Source organism: Elaeis guineensis, chromosome 9, assembly GCF_000442705.2.
Source record: "Elaeis guineensis isolate ETL-2024a chromosome 9, EG11, whole genome shotgun sequence".
NCBI classification, from domain to species: Eukaryota; Viridiplantae; Streptophyta; class Magnoliopsida; order Arecales; family Arecaceae; genus Elaeis; species Elaeis guineensis.
In genome coordinates this window covers 10,638,199-10,652,252 of record NC_026001.2, presented here as the reverse complement: position 1 = coordinate 10,652,252, position 14,054 = coordinate 10,638,199, and the positions used below count along the sequence as shown (strand labels likewise).

At 40.4% G+C, this 14,054-nt stretch overlaps 1 protein-coding gene and 1 pseudogene across 1 annotated transcript; both read left to right on the top strand.

The window, feature by feature from the left end:
- Nucleotides 1-11,251: 11,251 nt before the first annotated feature.
- Nucleotides 11,252-12,506, top strand: LOC105051684 (probable carboxylesterase 18). The gene has a single exon (XM_010932234.4). The coding sequence runs from the start codon at nucleotides 11,291-11,293 to the stop codon at nucleotides 12,344-12,346; it is 1,056 nt and encodes a 351-aa protein (XP_010930536.4). The 5' UTR covers nucleotides 11,252-11,290; the 3' UTR covers nucleotides 12,347-12,506.
- Nucleotides 12,507-13,793: 1,287 nt separating this feature from the next.
- The window catches only part of LOC105051889 (uncharacterized), a 1,284-nt pseudogene continuing 1,023 nt past the window's right edge, over nucleotides 13,794-14,054 (top strand).

Here is a 14,054-nt window from a genome sequence, read left to right as displayed (position 1 = left end):
CTAAAGTTGTCCACTCTCTAGAAGTTACCATTGCTCTTAATATATTTTTGTGGCCCAAAATGCTTTGTAAAGCAATAAAATTGGTAGCAAAATGTGTGGGTGCCGGATGAATTATCTTCTTTTCACTAGTAAATTTTCTCATCAAATATAAAGGATAGCAATGATTATAAATATATTTTATGATACCTGCAGCATGGGCTACTGTGTTCTTAACTAAAACTAACTTACCAATATCTTGTATAATGAGATTAAGACAATGAGCAACACAAGGTGACAAAAAAGAGTAGGAAAGTCTTGTTCCAACTTCTTACCGGCAGCAATATAATTTACAGCATTATCAGTCACTACATGAACTACATTTTCAGAACCAATAGATATAACAATTTTTGTGAACAACTTGTATAACATATCCGCTGTCTTTGAGGTATCTGAAGCATCCACGCTCTTCAAAAATACGATCCCTCTAGGATAATAAACTAAAAAATTAATCAAAGTTCTCCTATACTGATCTGTCCATCCATCAGTCATGATTGTGCATCCTATTTTCTTCCATGTGGTATGAAAGCTTTCAATATAACTTTTCACCTTATCAACATTCTTGGTTAACAAATAACCACGAACGGAATAAAAATTTGGAGCTTTGCAACCAGACCCCATACTAGCTATGACATCTATCATACACTAATAATACTTAGAGTTGACAGCATTAAATGGCACACATGCATTTATCATCCATTTTGCAACGGCAAGATCACACCTTTCAACTGCTTTTTTTGTTTTGCAATAAGCTTTTTATAGTTGGTTGAGCATCAGAAGTTGTTCTTGGCATGAAATAATTTCTAAAGATTTCTAATTATTTTTCTTTTTCACCTTCTATATTTTTACTTTTTGCATTACTTGTAAACTTATTTGATGAGTGAGGAATTTCTTGTATGCCATCATCTTCACCCAATTGCTTGTAATATCCTTATTCCTAATGTTCCTTATGCCTTGCACTAAAGAGATTGTAATCTTCATCTATTGTCTTTACTCTTTTCTTCTTCTCACCAATAGCTTGAATATTTTATATCATTTGATGGCGAATATCGGCTGGTACTTTGCGGCATGGTTCTACTTCTCTTTTTACGCCTGCAAGATGTTGTTTGAAGCGATTAATCCCACCACCAGCAAATATCTTTCCACAATACAAATATGCCAACTTCATCCTTTTGGCATTATCACTAAGTTCTGGAGCTTCTCTATAATGATTTTATGCAGGATCATTTTTACCTCTAACTCCAGAAGATGAAGTATTATTTGTATCACCCATAGATGGCATAATCTCCTCAACAGAAGTCATTTTGATAATCTATAAAAAAAATTAAATTAAACTATAATTTATAATTTATAAGTAGAAGATAAAATAACAGTAGTAAATCATCAATAATTTTTTTTATTTTTTTTTCATGATCCCATAGAGTGGGACTCACGGTGAGATCACGAGTAGTAGTCCACTGCTTCACCGTGTGATATAGCATTGCACTCATTAAAAAAAAAAATTTCTTGTGCCGTCACGGCTTCTAAATTCTAACCCTCGTCCCACTAATGCCTAAGGCCCTAGATGGAGGAGGAGGCAGAGGGAGGAGGGGGCCGAGCGGAGGGGAGAGGAAGCCGAGTGAAGGAGGAAGCAAAAAGAGGATGTCCTGGACGGGGAGAAGGAGGCGGAAGGGGTCGAGTGGAGGAGAAGGAGACGGAGGAAAGATGTTCGGATGGCAGAGGAGGAGGCGGAGGGGGGAGGGGATCGAGCGGAGGAGGTAGAGGGAGGTCCCGGACGGAGAGAAAGAGGCGGAGGGGGTTGAGCGGAGGAGAAGGAGGCGGAGGGGGGAGGGGCCGAGCGGAGGAGGGAGGTCTCGATTGGTAGAGAAGGAGGCGGGGTGGGTCGAGCGGAGAAGGAGGAAGCGGAGGGAGGAGGTCGTCGGTCGCGGATGGAGGAGAAGGAAGCAGAGGGGCCAATCTTGGGTGGTTGGGCCTATTCACCGGAGATTTGAAAAAAAAAAAAAAAGAGGGTTAGCGTCGTTTACTCATCGGAGGCTCCGTCGTCCTCGTCGGCTCGTCTCTGGTCTCCGTTCGCTGCCGCCGCTGCCAACTTGGTCACCGAGGAAGAAGAAAATGCCGACGGGGTTTGAATATGGGAAGTCGGGATCGAAAAATTGAAGTCCAAGGGACGATCGAGACTTCGGGAGATAAGCGATGAAGATGAAGAGTAAGTCAGTAATTTAACCGGGTTTGTCTCAACCAAATTTTATCGGGTCAAACGGTTTGCGATCCAACCGACCGATTCGTCTGAATTTCAATGGGTTTTAAGCATAGCCGGTTCAATTAGGCAATCGACCCGATCTCATGGTCGAGTCACTGAGTTTTCGGTCCGATCGATCGGGCCGGGCCGGATTTAATAACTTTGATTCGATCAATTCGGATATTGATAGAAATTTCAAGATTCGACTAATATCCATATTCATATCCATATCCGTAAAAAAAATGAATATAGATATAGATAAATAACTATCCGGTCCGTATCTGAATATCTGAATCTATATATAATTTTATATAATATTTATTTATTTTAAAAATATATATATAATATATAAATATATTATTAATTTAATTTATCATATATTTAATAATATTTTTAATTTTGTAGTTATAAAATTTAATTATCTAAATTATATCTATTATTATATTCATATTTCAATATCCAAATTATATTTATATTTATTTAAAATTAATATTGATATAAATTTTTTTATCCAAATAATATATATATATATATATATTCATCAGATAAACTAAATATAAATATAAATATATTAACATCCGATTTATATCATATCAATCCCAACAATACATCTAGTACGTAAAGCGCACTCTTTACGCTCGCCTTAAGTGCAACGAATGAAGAAAATATGGCCACGTATCTACTTGGTGTGATGAGTTAAATGCGTATCTGAAAAGGGAGACATCCTAGCGTGGCTTGTACAAAATCTATGACAGAGTTGGCTGATATTTGCAGACGATACAAGCCACTAAATTTCACGGCCGATGGAAACCTGTCCCTTCTTTTATAATGGAGTGCGTGCAAGCATGATGGTGGTTGAGTCATTAAAGGTGTCGACGTTAAATGAAAAAGACCGTTAGGTACATAAATTTCTGAGCCGATCATAGCTGGTAAACAGCACTGCAGGTGGGCAGTCTCACTGTGGCTGTGTGGCGCGAGTACAATCGAGCCGGGCCCCTACAGTACAATCGAGCCGACCCGAAATAAATAGCTGAAAATTCTAGCAGGATTCGATGCAAAATATTTGACCTAACAATAAAATATATATTAATAAAAATAATATAATTAAAAATATATATAAATTTAAATAAATTTATAAATTTTTTAATTAAATATTTTATTATTTAAATTTAATTTAAATTCGATAATAATCAAATCGTATCGAGCTTCAATAGCTAATAAGTAGTTCAACTCATTTACATTCTTACACATGCCGCTCTATCTTGTTTACACTGATATCCTATTTAGCCTATGAAAAGTATCATAATTTTGCAATAAAAATGAAAAGATCTAGTATGTGGATCACCCTCTTTAATTTGTGCGATGGATAGTGATCATGTATGTCTCATATGATATATAAGACTGCTTACCGTATATTTTATAAGAATCTATGAGGACTCATGTAAATATATATTTAATTCTATATTGGTTATACATCAGATAAATCTCGATTATTTGATTTATAGTATTTATAAATAGATTTATATAGATTTGGACTCAAATGAACCTTAAACATGAAGAATATGTGAAGATTGGTACGAATCAATCATGCATGAGTACTTATATAAATCAGAAAATCTAAATAAATTTTTTTGTAATTAATTTTTTTGGATAAGATCCTGAGTTATTTTAGGATTGTGTGATTACAGTCTTTGATATATGTTAGGATTTGACGCTTCGAGATTCAGCCCACATTGAGCCCACAGCGAGGTTCGCGGCGAAAAACGGAGTCCAACGAGACCAAGATCACCTGAATCGGAGCTCGGATGGAGGAGATACGAGCTTTTGAAGTCGGCACGAGAATCGAGGCGGTGGAGGACCGCCGGCGACCGGCGGCGGGCGGCAGCGGCGCGGCTGCAGGCGGCGGCGCGTGGGACGCGTGTTTTTTTTCCCAGGCCCGCGTGGGACGCGGGACCCAGGCCCGCGCGGGACGCGCGTCCCAGGCCCAGGCCCGCGCGGGACGCGCGACCCAGCGGCCTGCTGGCCCATCCCCGGTCCACCGTGGACCGAGTGGTTCACGGAGCGGTCTGTGGACCGCGTGGACGTTTCCCACACGTTTCTCGCGGTCCACGGCACTATTCCGTGGACCGAAGCGCGATTGGAGGGCTCAGGTGATTCCCGGTCTTGATCCGACGGTCAGGAGGGTTTTTGGCTTTGTTTAGGATTCCTAATCCTTCTCTAATCAAGGTTTAAACGGTGTTTATGCCTTAAAAAGGCCTGTGAGGCACAGAGAGGTGCGGTTTTTCGGTTTCTCGCCGCCGTACGAACCGAGAGGAGAGAGAGGCGTGAGGCGCTGTGAGAGAAGGAGCAGGAGGCTCCTGGACAGCGGTCGCCAGGCTCTTCAGGGGTTCAGGGGGGTCTCCAAGAGAGAGAGAGCTTTTGTGAGGGGGACTTCATGTGAGAGAGAATTGGGTGTACAAGGGTTGAGGGTGATGTCTCCTCTTGTAAAATTTTCTTTTCATAGTGAAGTTTGCATGCCCCGTGGAGGCGAGCCCTTTTGTGGCTGATCCACGTATTTTGATTGTTTTTCCTTTTGTTTTGTTTCTTCTTTCTTCCTGCTGCATCGCGTGGTACTGAAAGGATCTTGGGAGGTGGTGTCCTGGCCAGACATCCACCCAACAATATATAAACTAAAGCACTTCTGAATTGGGTGGATCTAACTTAGTGCATAGTATCTCCTGTGCTGCAGCACGTAACTTCGGCCTTCTGACAGCCATGAAGAGAGCTACGTGGATGCGGCAATATAAAAAATGGACAAATTGGTGGTGGGAACAGATCCTCTATGATACTCAAAAAATATCGTAGGATGCTATGCATGATTAGACATCATCTATCTTATGATGGATGGCCATACATACTCACACGCATGTATTAAAATATTAAAAAAGAGAAGATTTATAAATCTCAGAGATATTTAGATAATTTGGATAGATCATACATGGCCGCCTATCTTATGATGGATGGTGTCTAACCATGCATGATATTTTATGATATTTTTTTGAGTGTCATCGGGGATCCTGATCCACCTGAAGGTAGAATGGGGGCCAGCCCTCTACCTTAAACCACGATAATTAAGTACTGCTTTTCCTTGTATTAAATTTTGTCTTCTTCCATCAAAAAAACTCTCCGGTTGCCATCTTTCTCTCTGCTGTTTTCTTTTGTGTGTTTTTTGGAATGAAAAATAAGAGGAGGAGATGTGGAACCTCCTCCGGTTTTATTAATAAGAAGAAATGAATACAAGGACATCGGAGGTGGTCCTATTGAATCTGAATAGATTAGTTTAGCTGCAAAATCTTCATAACTCTATGAAGACAATCCCATTGATTGCACTGGTTCACGGTCTTTGCATTAATGTTGCTGGCAAAGGATTCTCTCTCCTTCAAGAACAGCGTACCATCTCTCTTTTCAAATCTGCCAGCAAGTTACCAGCACTAATTGGTCCCAAGCACCATGCTTCCTTTTGATAATTCTCTTTCTTCTCCAATCAGTCCACAGGAAGCATAGGGAAGCAGGTCTTCCATTAACAGTAAGGCAAGTTTTTGTGGGTGGCCATAATAGGGGCAGAGCAAGAATAAATGATCAACACTTTCTGAAGCTCCATCAGAAAGCAGGCATCTACCATCTAATGGCCATCCCTTAATGATCAGGAACTCCTTGGTATACAACCTCTTCTTAAGTGCCATCCACATATGGATATTGATCTTCTACAGGGCTCTGGCCTTCCATGCATGATGCATTAATATGAATCAACAGTGGAGGACCCTTTTTTTTTTTTTTTTTTTTGGTTGTCCCCGCAGTCAAGTTCCACTTAGGCTTGTCAAGAACCTTTGAAGGTCTTCTAGTAGATAGCACTGACATGAGGCTGCTACTTCTTCTTCTCTGTTTAGGTTTGCATTTGGATCAATTTTCCATTATGCTGTTTCTCCACCTCCATTAAGAAGCCACTGTGAAGTTTTTCTGAAGTACAATGCCATACAGCTTGGAAAACAAAGTTCATTCAAAGAAAATGACGTCTATCCATGTCTTCCCCGAACCTCAAGTTTTCCCTAGCTAGTTTGAACAAGAAATTCCACATGATATCGAGATTCGCACGGATTTATCTCCAAATTGGTGGGAGTCCACTGGTCATCATTCTTACACAAGGTCCAAGCTTCTTTCAAGATTAGTAAATCGACTGGATTAAGTTCCTCCGTTCAGCATGAGCATTGACAAAGTACCTCCATGTCCACCTGGCCAGAAAAGATGGATTCATATCAGCCATATTCTTTATATCCAAGCTTCCTTTTTGCTTCAATTTGTACACATTGTTCCAGTTAACTAGGCAGTGGAAACTACTTAAGAGAATCTTGTCCTCTCCATGGAAAAGCTTTCCTGAGTTTATCTATCCTCCTCAAAATTAACCCATTTGAGCAACCTGACAATAAACGTATGGTAGGAAGGTGTAGAGGCAATGACTACGTTGACAAGAGTGAGCTGTGCGCACCAATATATAGATAGGCAAGTATCCTTCAAGGATGAGAGCCTTTGGTCTTCTACAACAGCAGGAAGCCAGGAACCAATCATTTTTACTGAGTTTCCTGCCACTTAGTATCCACAAATAAGGGAAGCAAGGAACCTTGAGTTGATCCGATATAAATTTCCAGTCTAACTTGAAGAGTATGCCTTCGGTTTTTGTTCTTTTGCGTCGGTGAATATATAATCTCCTGAGCTGCCAGAAAATGCTATAAGATATGTCTTCCCTCTGTGAATGCTGATCAGGCTTCACCTATGAGTTGAGGTAAGAACTCACCCCAGCCTTGTTATCCAGGACCTTAGTGATGATTCCATGGAGTCCATTCAAAAAGTGATCGGTCCTAGGTCCTTGGATGAAAGAATTCCATCTTTCTTAGTGATCAAACAGAGGTAAGAAGTAACAAATCAGGAGAGTTCCAGTTTACCTTCATGGAATTGCTTGAAAATTAGGAGAAGTAATTCCCTGTGTATTAATTCCTAAAACTACTGGAAAAAGAGCATATAAAATCCATCTGCCCTAGGTGATTTGTTCGAGGTTGAATACTGTCTTTTTTTTTGAAAATTTCCTTAGGTCTTCGGAAGTTTTTTTTTTTTTAATTATTATTTTTGGTATCTATATTTCCCCTTCTGCATGATATTAGCTTTTCGTGATGTTAGCATTAGAAACGTCTCACTAGGAGTCTTCATGTGGCCCATATGCCACCACTTGGAAGTTATAGAATATAAAAGATTTCTATGAAATATCAAGAGATTTGCAATTACTTTTTACTTTCCATGATAGAAGGAATATGAAACTATTGTTTAACATTAAAAAGGATCCTTAGCCTGGTCTCTATAGACTAAGGCCTACATTTTTGCATCAAGACATAAATTAGAAGAGTCCAGAGTGCGTGACTTGTGAGTGATTGGCTTTTCTTCTATACTTGAACTACAATGACCGAAGATAAAATCATATCATTTTTCACTGTACACTTCATTTATATTTTATAACAAATGGTATGTGTCGTTTTCCTGGCTGTCAAGTCACCACCTACTAGCCAAGCGCCATCACAACGTGTACGAACCTTGGCCAAAGGATAGGTTGCGTTTCTTGCAACGTCACGTAATTTTAAAAGATAATTTAAATTATCTATAAAATAAATTATTATTATTAAATTATTATAATATTAATTATTATATTTGATATATGTAGATAATATTATAATAAAATTATTAAAAATTTTAATTGATATATTTGATATGACAATCAAATTACTGATAATATAATATCAAATTTTTAAAATATCTTTAATCAAATTATTAGTTTAATATTTTAACATATATTTAATAAAACTAGTGATCTAAATCTTTAATCAGTTCAATCTACGTAATATATATTAAAAAATTTAATTTTTTTTTATATATAAAAATTTAAAAATAATTAAACTATTTATTTAATTTTTTAATAATAAAAATTATTGATTATCAAAATAGATGATTCGGTGACTATTATTATTATTATGAAAAAAATCTAAATTTTTTTATTATTTTTAATACTTATTATTATTTTTATTATTTTTATTTTTTTATTGTTTCTCCTTCCTTTTCTTTCTTTTGTATGCCACACTCCTCGCCCCACCCCCGATAGCCATCGACTTCTCCATGCACCCTACCCCTTGCAGCACCTCGCCCATCGTGCCTCCAGCACCGCCCTCCGACCATCCGCATCTTCTCCTATCCTCTCGCACCGCCCCCTGGCCCTCAATAAATCTGCACCCCACATCCCCCCATGGCCTCCTCCATCGTCGCCTTTACCCACCTGCGTCGCCGCCCTCATCCACCCCACAAGTCTCTCGCACCCCACCCTCCCCCCTGCGGTCTCCCATCCATCGCACCTTCGGCACCGCACCCCGACCCCCTGGTCCCATACGCAACCCTGGCCACTGCACCTCGGCCCTCCGATCGAAGAGCTGTCATCGACGATGAGTTGAATGGGACGAGTCGACCGGAGGAGGCGAGATGAGAGGGGGAGATTTTGATGGCTAGAGTTTGGAAGCAACAGCTTGAGCAACTTCATGTGATAGAAAGAAAAAAAAATTAATTTATTTTTTTGATGAAAATAATTCCATCCAATTATTTTGTTGTAATATTATCAAATATTTGATAATCTGAATAACCATCTTTTTCTTAAGTAGTCTGAATTATCTTTTGAAAGATAATCAGTATTATTAAAGCAATCCAAATTACCATCCAAATAACATATCAAACGTAATAATCTGATAAAATTTCTTTAAATTGATAGCAATATGAATAGATTGTCCGCCACCAAACGCAACCTTAAGAAAAAATCACCGTCCCTTTCATCACTTGGTCCGTGTACCTCGGTGAACGACCAAGAAGAGTAGAGCCAACCCGGGCCACCTCCGGTTTTGATCGAACTCTCTCATCTAGAATGTGTAAACTCTGGTTGGGGATGGTCAGCATCAAACTCTTAACATGTTCCTCCACTACCTCACCTGTAAACCTGCTCCCTCTCTCTCTCTCTCTATATATATATATGTGCTTGCATGGAAGGCATTTCTTGTTCCGAATAGATATAGTGAGAGAAGAACGTAGCGGAAGACCCAACTACCCAACAAAATTAGGTTGACAAGGAAATGGAGAGTAGGTATTTTAAATGTCGTCATCAGCACAATAAATTAAATTTCAGAACAACATGTGAGGCTACTAATTAAAACGGCAACAAGGATGGCAGATGATTCATCAATAACCAGCATCACAACTTTTGCCATTCTAGAAAGAGGCATCTCACACTTAAAGGAACCGCCATTTCTGGTTTCACCTAATGTCTTTGGAAGGTGTTGAATCTTTGTTTGAATTAAGAGCACTGCTTGAGTAACATCTTAATCTCACCCATGAATAAAAGGGAACATCCCAGTCCCAAACGATGTTCTTATGACTCCAAATCAGGGAGATTTTGGGTATTTAAAAAATAGCATCCTCACAAGATTTTGAAAATTTATGTGAGTACACTTTGTTGCTTCTCTAGAGCAACAACAAAGTTAATCATAAATAATTCAACTTTGTTGTGTGGGATTTTTGCATCTTATGAAAGCGTCTCCCTTACAATAAGAATAGCTGCGTCGAGCATGGACTACTATATGTTACTTATTTCATGGTAAATGGATAACCACCTAAGTGCAACAAATAAATTTCTTCGAATAAAAGTTTTATGAAAATACTGACAACGATGGATAGATGATGATAGCAATGCAGCAAATTGGCAAATCCTACTTATTCTTGACACAAGTATTACAATGGAGTTAATCTCTAAAGGGAGGAGTGCTTCTTGCATGATTCTTTAATTAGATTTTTCGTTATTGCATTATCAGAATTTTTATCTAGGTTTTGCTATGATATTGTAATGAAATTATACCATTTTCCCTTTTTATGGTGAATGCAGCCCATTCATTTTTTGATGAGTGGTTATGATCATGAAGGTGCATGTGTCAAATGTAGAAATTAATTTAAAGTGAAAGGGCTTTTTTTAATCAAAAGGCCTCTATCGAACCACAATGTAAGTGACAGAGGATGAACCCTACGATGCAATAAACTAAATGTTTAATCTTGATCATTGAAAAAAAATTAAAAAAGCAATCAATTGCTTGCTAAATTCCAGCCATGTCCTTCCATGAACAACGGTCCTGATTTAATTTCATATTTCAACAAGATATAAATAACATACATCATAGCTAGCAAAACCCTTTATATCATAGATTTAAACTTAGATTAGCAAAAACAAGACAATGTCTTGTTGCTAATGGAACAACCTCATTATACCCACTGATTCAAGTACTCACATATTCTTGTATAAGCAAGCATGCACATGCATGGATGGAAGTAGGTGTGAGCTAATATTTAAGAATGAACTATCTAAATACAAATTTGAAACCAATTCACTTAGTTGTCCCTGATCTATCTAGCCTAATTGTCTTTCTGATCAATCACTATGCATCGAATTGTCGTGTTAAAGTCTCTAAATATGTAATTGGCCCTAAGTTTACATAGCTCAATTGATCCTAAATCTCTCAAGCATAAAATCATCATCAACTTAGCTTCTTCCAACAAGAAAGATGCGAAATTTGTAGGTAATTCATAATTGAATTTATAGTCAAGACAACTTCCAACAAATTCCTACTAAAACCATCACAATCTTCCATGTATCAGATTTTTCTATGAACATCTACGACAATGTCAATAACCCTCATGGATGCAGGTCCTACTTCCTACCATAAATTCTCACTCTTGTCCACGCCTTCTTATCCTAACAAACTTATCCATCACGGAATTATGCAAACCCCATTATCGCTCGGCTTCCCGCACGTGACTTGTCACGTGCAATCCTCTTTTTATATTCCCAGCCGGGCCAGCCAACGCTACGCGGCCTTTCCCTACTCCTTGGAAAAACGACGAGACGAGGATAAAATGACGGAAAAGTGCCCAGCGGCGGATCTCCATCGTCGTCACAACGCCGTCTCCCCTCCGCTCCCATGGAAGACGCGCCTCTTCATCTCCGTCCTCTCCGCCATCACCGACGCTTCACGGCGCTCCGACGGGACCGTCAACCGCCGCTTCCTCTCCTTCCTCGACCCCCGCTACCCCGCCTCCCACAAGCCGGTCGCTGGCGTCCGCACCGCGGATATCACCGTCGACCCCTCCCGCAACCTCTGGTTTCGCCTCTTCGTTCCCACCGGCGGCGACGCCGCCGCTGGCGGCCGGATCCCTCTGATCGTCTTCTTCCACGGCGGCGGTTTCGCGTTCCTATCCCCGGATTCGCGCGCCTACGACGCGGTTTGCCGGCGGATCTGCCGGAAGGTTAACGCCGTGATCGCGTCCGTGAACTACCGGCTCTCGCCGGAGCACCGGTGTCCGGCGCCGTACGAGGACGGGGAGGACGTGCTCCGTTTCTTGGACGGCGGGGGGCTCGCGAGATCCGACCCCGCCGCCGCCGGTCTGGTGGATCTCTCCAGCTGCTTCCTCGCCGGCGACAGCGCCGGCGCCAACATCGCCCACCACGTCGCCCGCCGGTGGGCCGCCGCCGCGGCCGGCGGCGAGTGGAAGACGCTCCGATTAGCGGGGTTGGTGGCGATCCAGGCGTACTTCGGAGGGGAGGAGAGGACGGAAGCGGAGATCCGTCTGCAGGGGGCGCCGCTGGTGTCCACGAGAAGGACGGACTGGCTGTGGAGGGCGTTCTTGCCGGAGGGTGCGGACCGGGACCATGAGGTGGTGAATGTTTTCGGGCCGCGGGCGGCGGCGCTGGAGGAGGAGTACCCGGCGACGATGGTTGTGGTGGGGGGGTTCGATCCGCTCCAGGATTGGCAAAGGAGGTACTACGAGGGTTTGAGGGCGAGGGGGAAGGAGGCGAGACTGGTGGAGTACCCGGATGCGATCCACGCCTTTTACGTGTTCCCGGAGTTGAAGGAGTCGGCGTACCTGATTGCCGAGATTAGGGATTTCGTGGAGGAGCATCGGCATAAGTAATCTATTAGAATAATACAATGTAATTTGGTTATGTTTGAAGATTATATTTTAGTTTGCCATTTGTGATATAGCGTCAAGTGTGAGGTATGAAGCTGGTAGTGGTTTTTCTTGTTTTCCAAATAATTGGACAAATGGTGAAAATATATGGTGTGAGGACAAAGGTGCAAAGAAGGGTGCATAAGTGGTGTGAGGGCATTTTGAGATTATACACACTTGCATGGAGGTAAACCATCTTGATGGCCTTGTGTGGCCAACCAATCAGGCTTTGTTATGTAGAACCTAGCCTGATCCCACCCGAGATGTTCTTCGTGCTGACATTAGAAAAAAAATAAGTTGAGAAGTTTTGGAGGTAGCCACCAATCCCCTGTTTGGATAGCATGACACTCTAGCTAGCTATTTGGGCAAGGGGTGCTGATTGGTTCTAATTGGAGTGAGCCTTTGAAAAATGTCCTTGTATGTGACGTATTAATTATGGAGCATTCCCTATGGCTAAAACATGAGCATGCCCCAAGATTAACAAATATGAATATTAACCGGCATGCTAAACTGTAACCCAGTAGTTGCACCACTTTTCTTATTTGCACATGTATTCATAGTTATATTTCATTTAAACTTGTATACCAACTACAAATATGCAAGATTTATAAGTTGCCTAGTTGATTGATGGTGGTGAGCCCCTTGATTGCCTTGGCAAAATTTAGGGGCCTTTCTGAGCATCTGAAATATGAATTTCCCTAACAATCACAATGTTGTGTTGTTAATAAATGTTATTTACTTTATTATGTGGTCTTTATTAGAGAAAATAATTATAAAATTTTAAGATTTGAGGCATTTTTTCTAATTAAAAAAATAGGATAAGAACTTTTTTATTAGTTCTAGAACAGGAGTGAGAGAACTAGGAGGAAGAAGACAGAAGAGGAAGGGGATGACACTGAGGAGAAAGAGAGGGTAAGAATTGCATTTCCTACTGATGAAATTTCATACTCTGAAAAGGCAAATAAAGAAGGATGCTCTGGTACCCCTCTGTCCCCAGCTGCTTCCTCCATGTTTGCCCTCAGTTACTATAGCCTTCAAGAGATGCTCCTTCATCTCCAGGCTCCATAAATGTTTGATAGTTAACTATTACAGTACAACTAATTATTGTGGTTATTCTGTTAACCAAGAGATAACTTGTAACCAAGTGCAACAGATATCAGTATTGGTCTTATTGGGCATCATGAACTTGTACGTTATTAGTATTTAACTTAAACACTAATTTTATTACCTGGTATATCATCTGAATATCTGCATGCAACTTTTGGACACTGAAACTTTCTTCATAAAAGCACATATCTTTTTTTTTTTTTTTGTTGGCTCTAGCCTGTTAATTTTTTTACTCTTATTATCAACGTTCTTGTATGGATGTAGTAGGTGTCATTCAAGAAGTTCTATTGACTGTGAGACAGACATGTGGGATGGTGGTTCAATCAGAGAAGATCTGGATATAAAGAGATATGAATATAGTAGTCACTCAATTAGGAGAGAGCACTCTAATAGGAGTAGAAAAGAAATAGCTTTTCTTGATGAGCATGAACCATCTGAGAAAAAGAAGTCTGAAGTAAGCTATTGTTTGTCCAGCCATGATTCAGATGAAGACATCTCCAAGACAAAGGATAGAGATATCCTTGAACGGCGCTGGAAATATGAAGAGGAACAAATTTGATGATCA

Excerpts from the sequence above, each read along its gene's own strand:
- LOC105051684 (XM_010932234.4), top strand. The coding sequence starts at position 11,291 with ATGACGGAAAAGTGCCCAGCGGCGGATCTCCATCGTCGTCACAACGCC.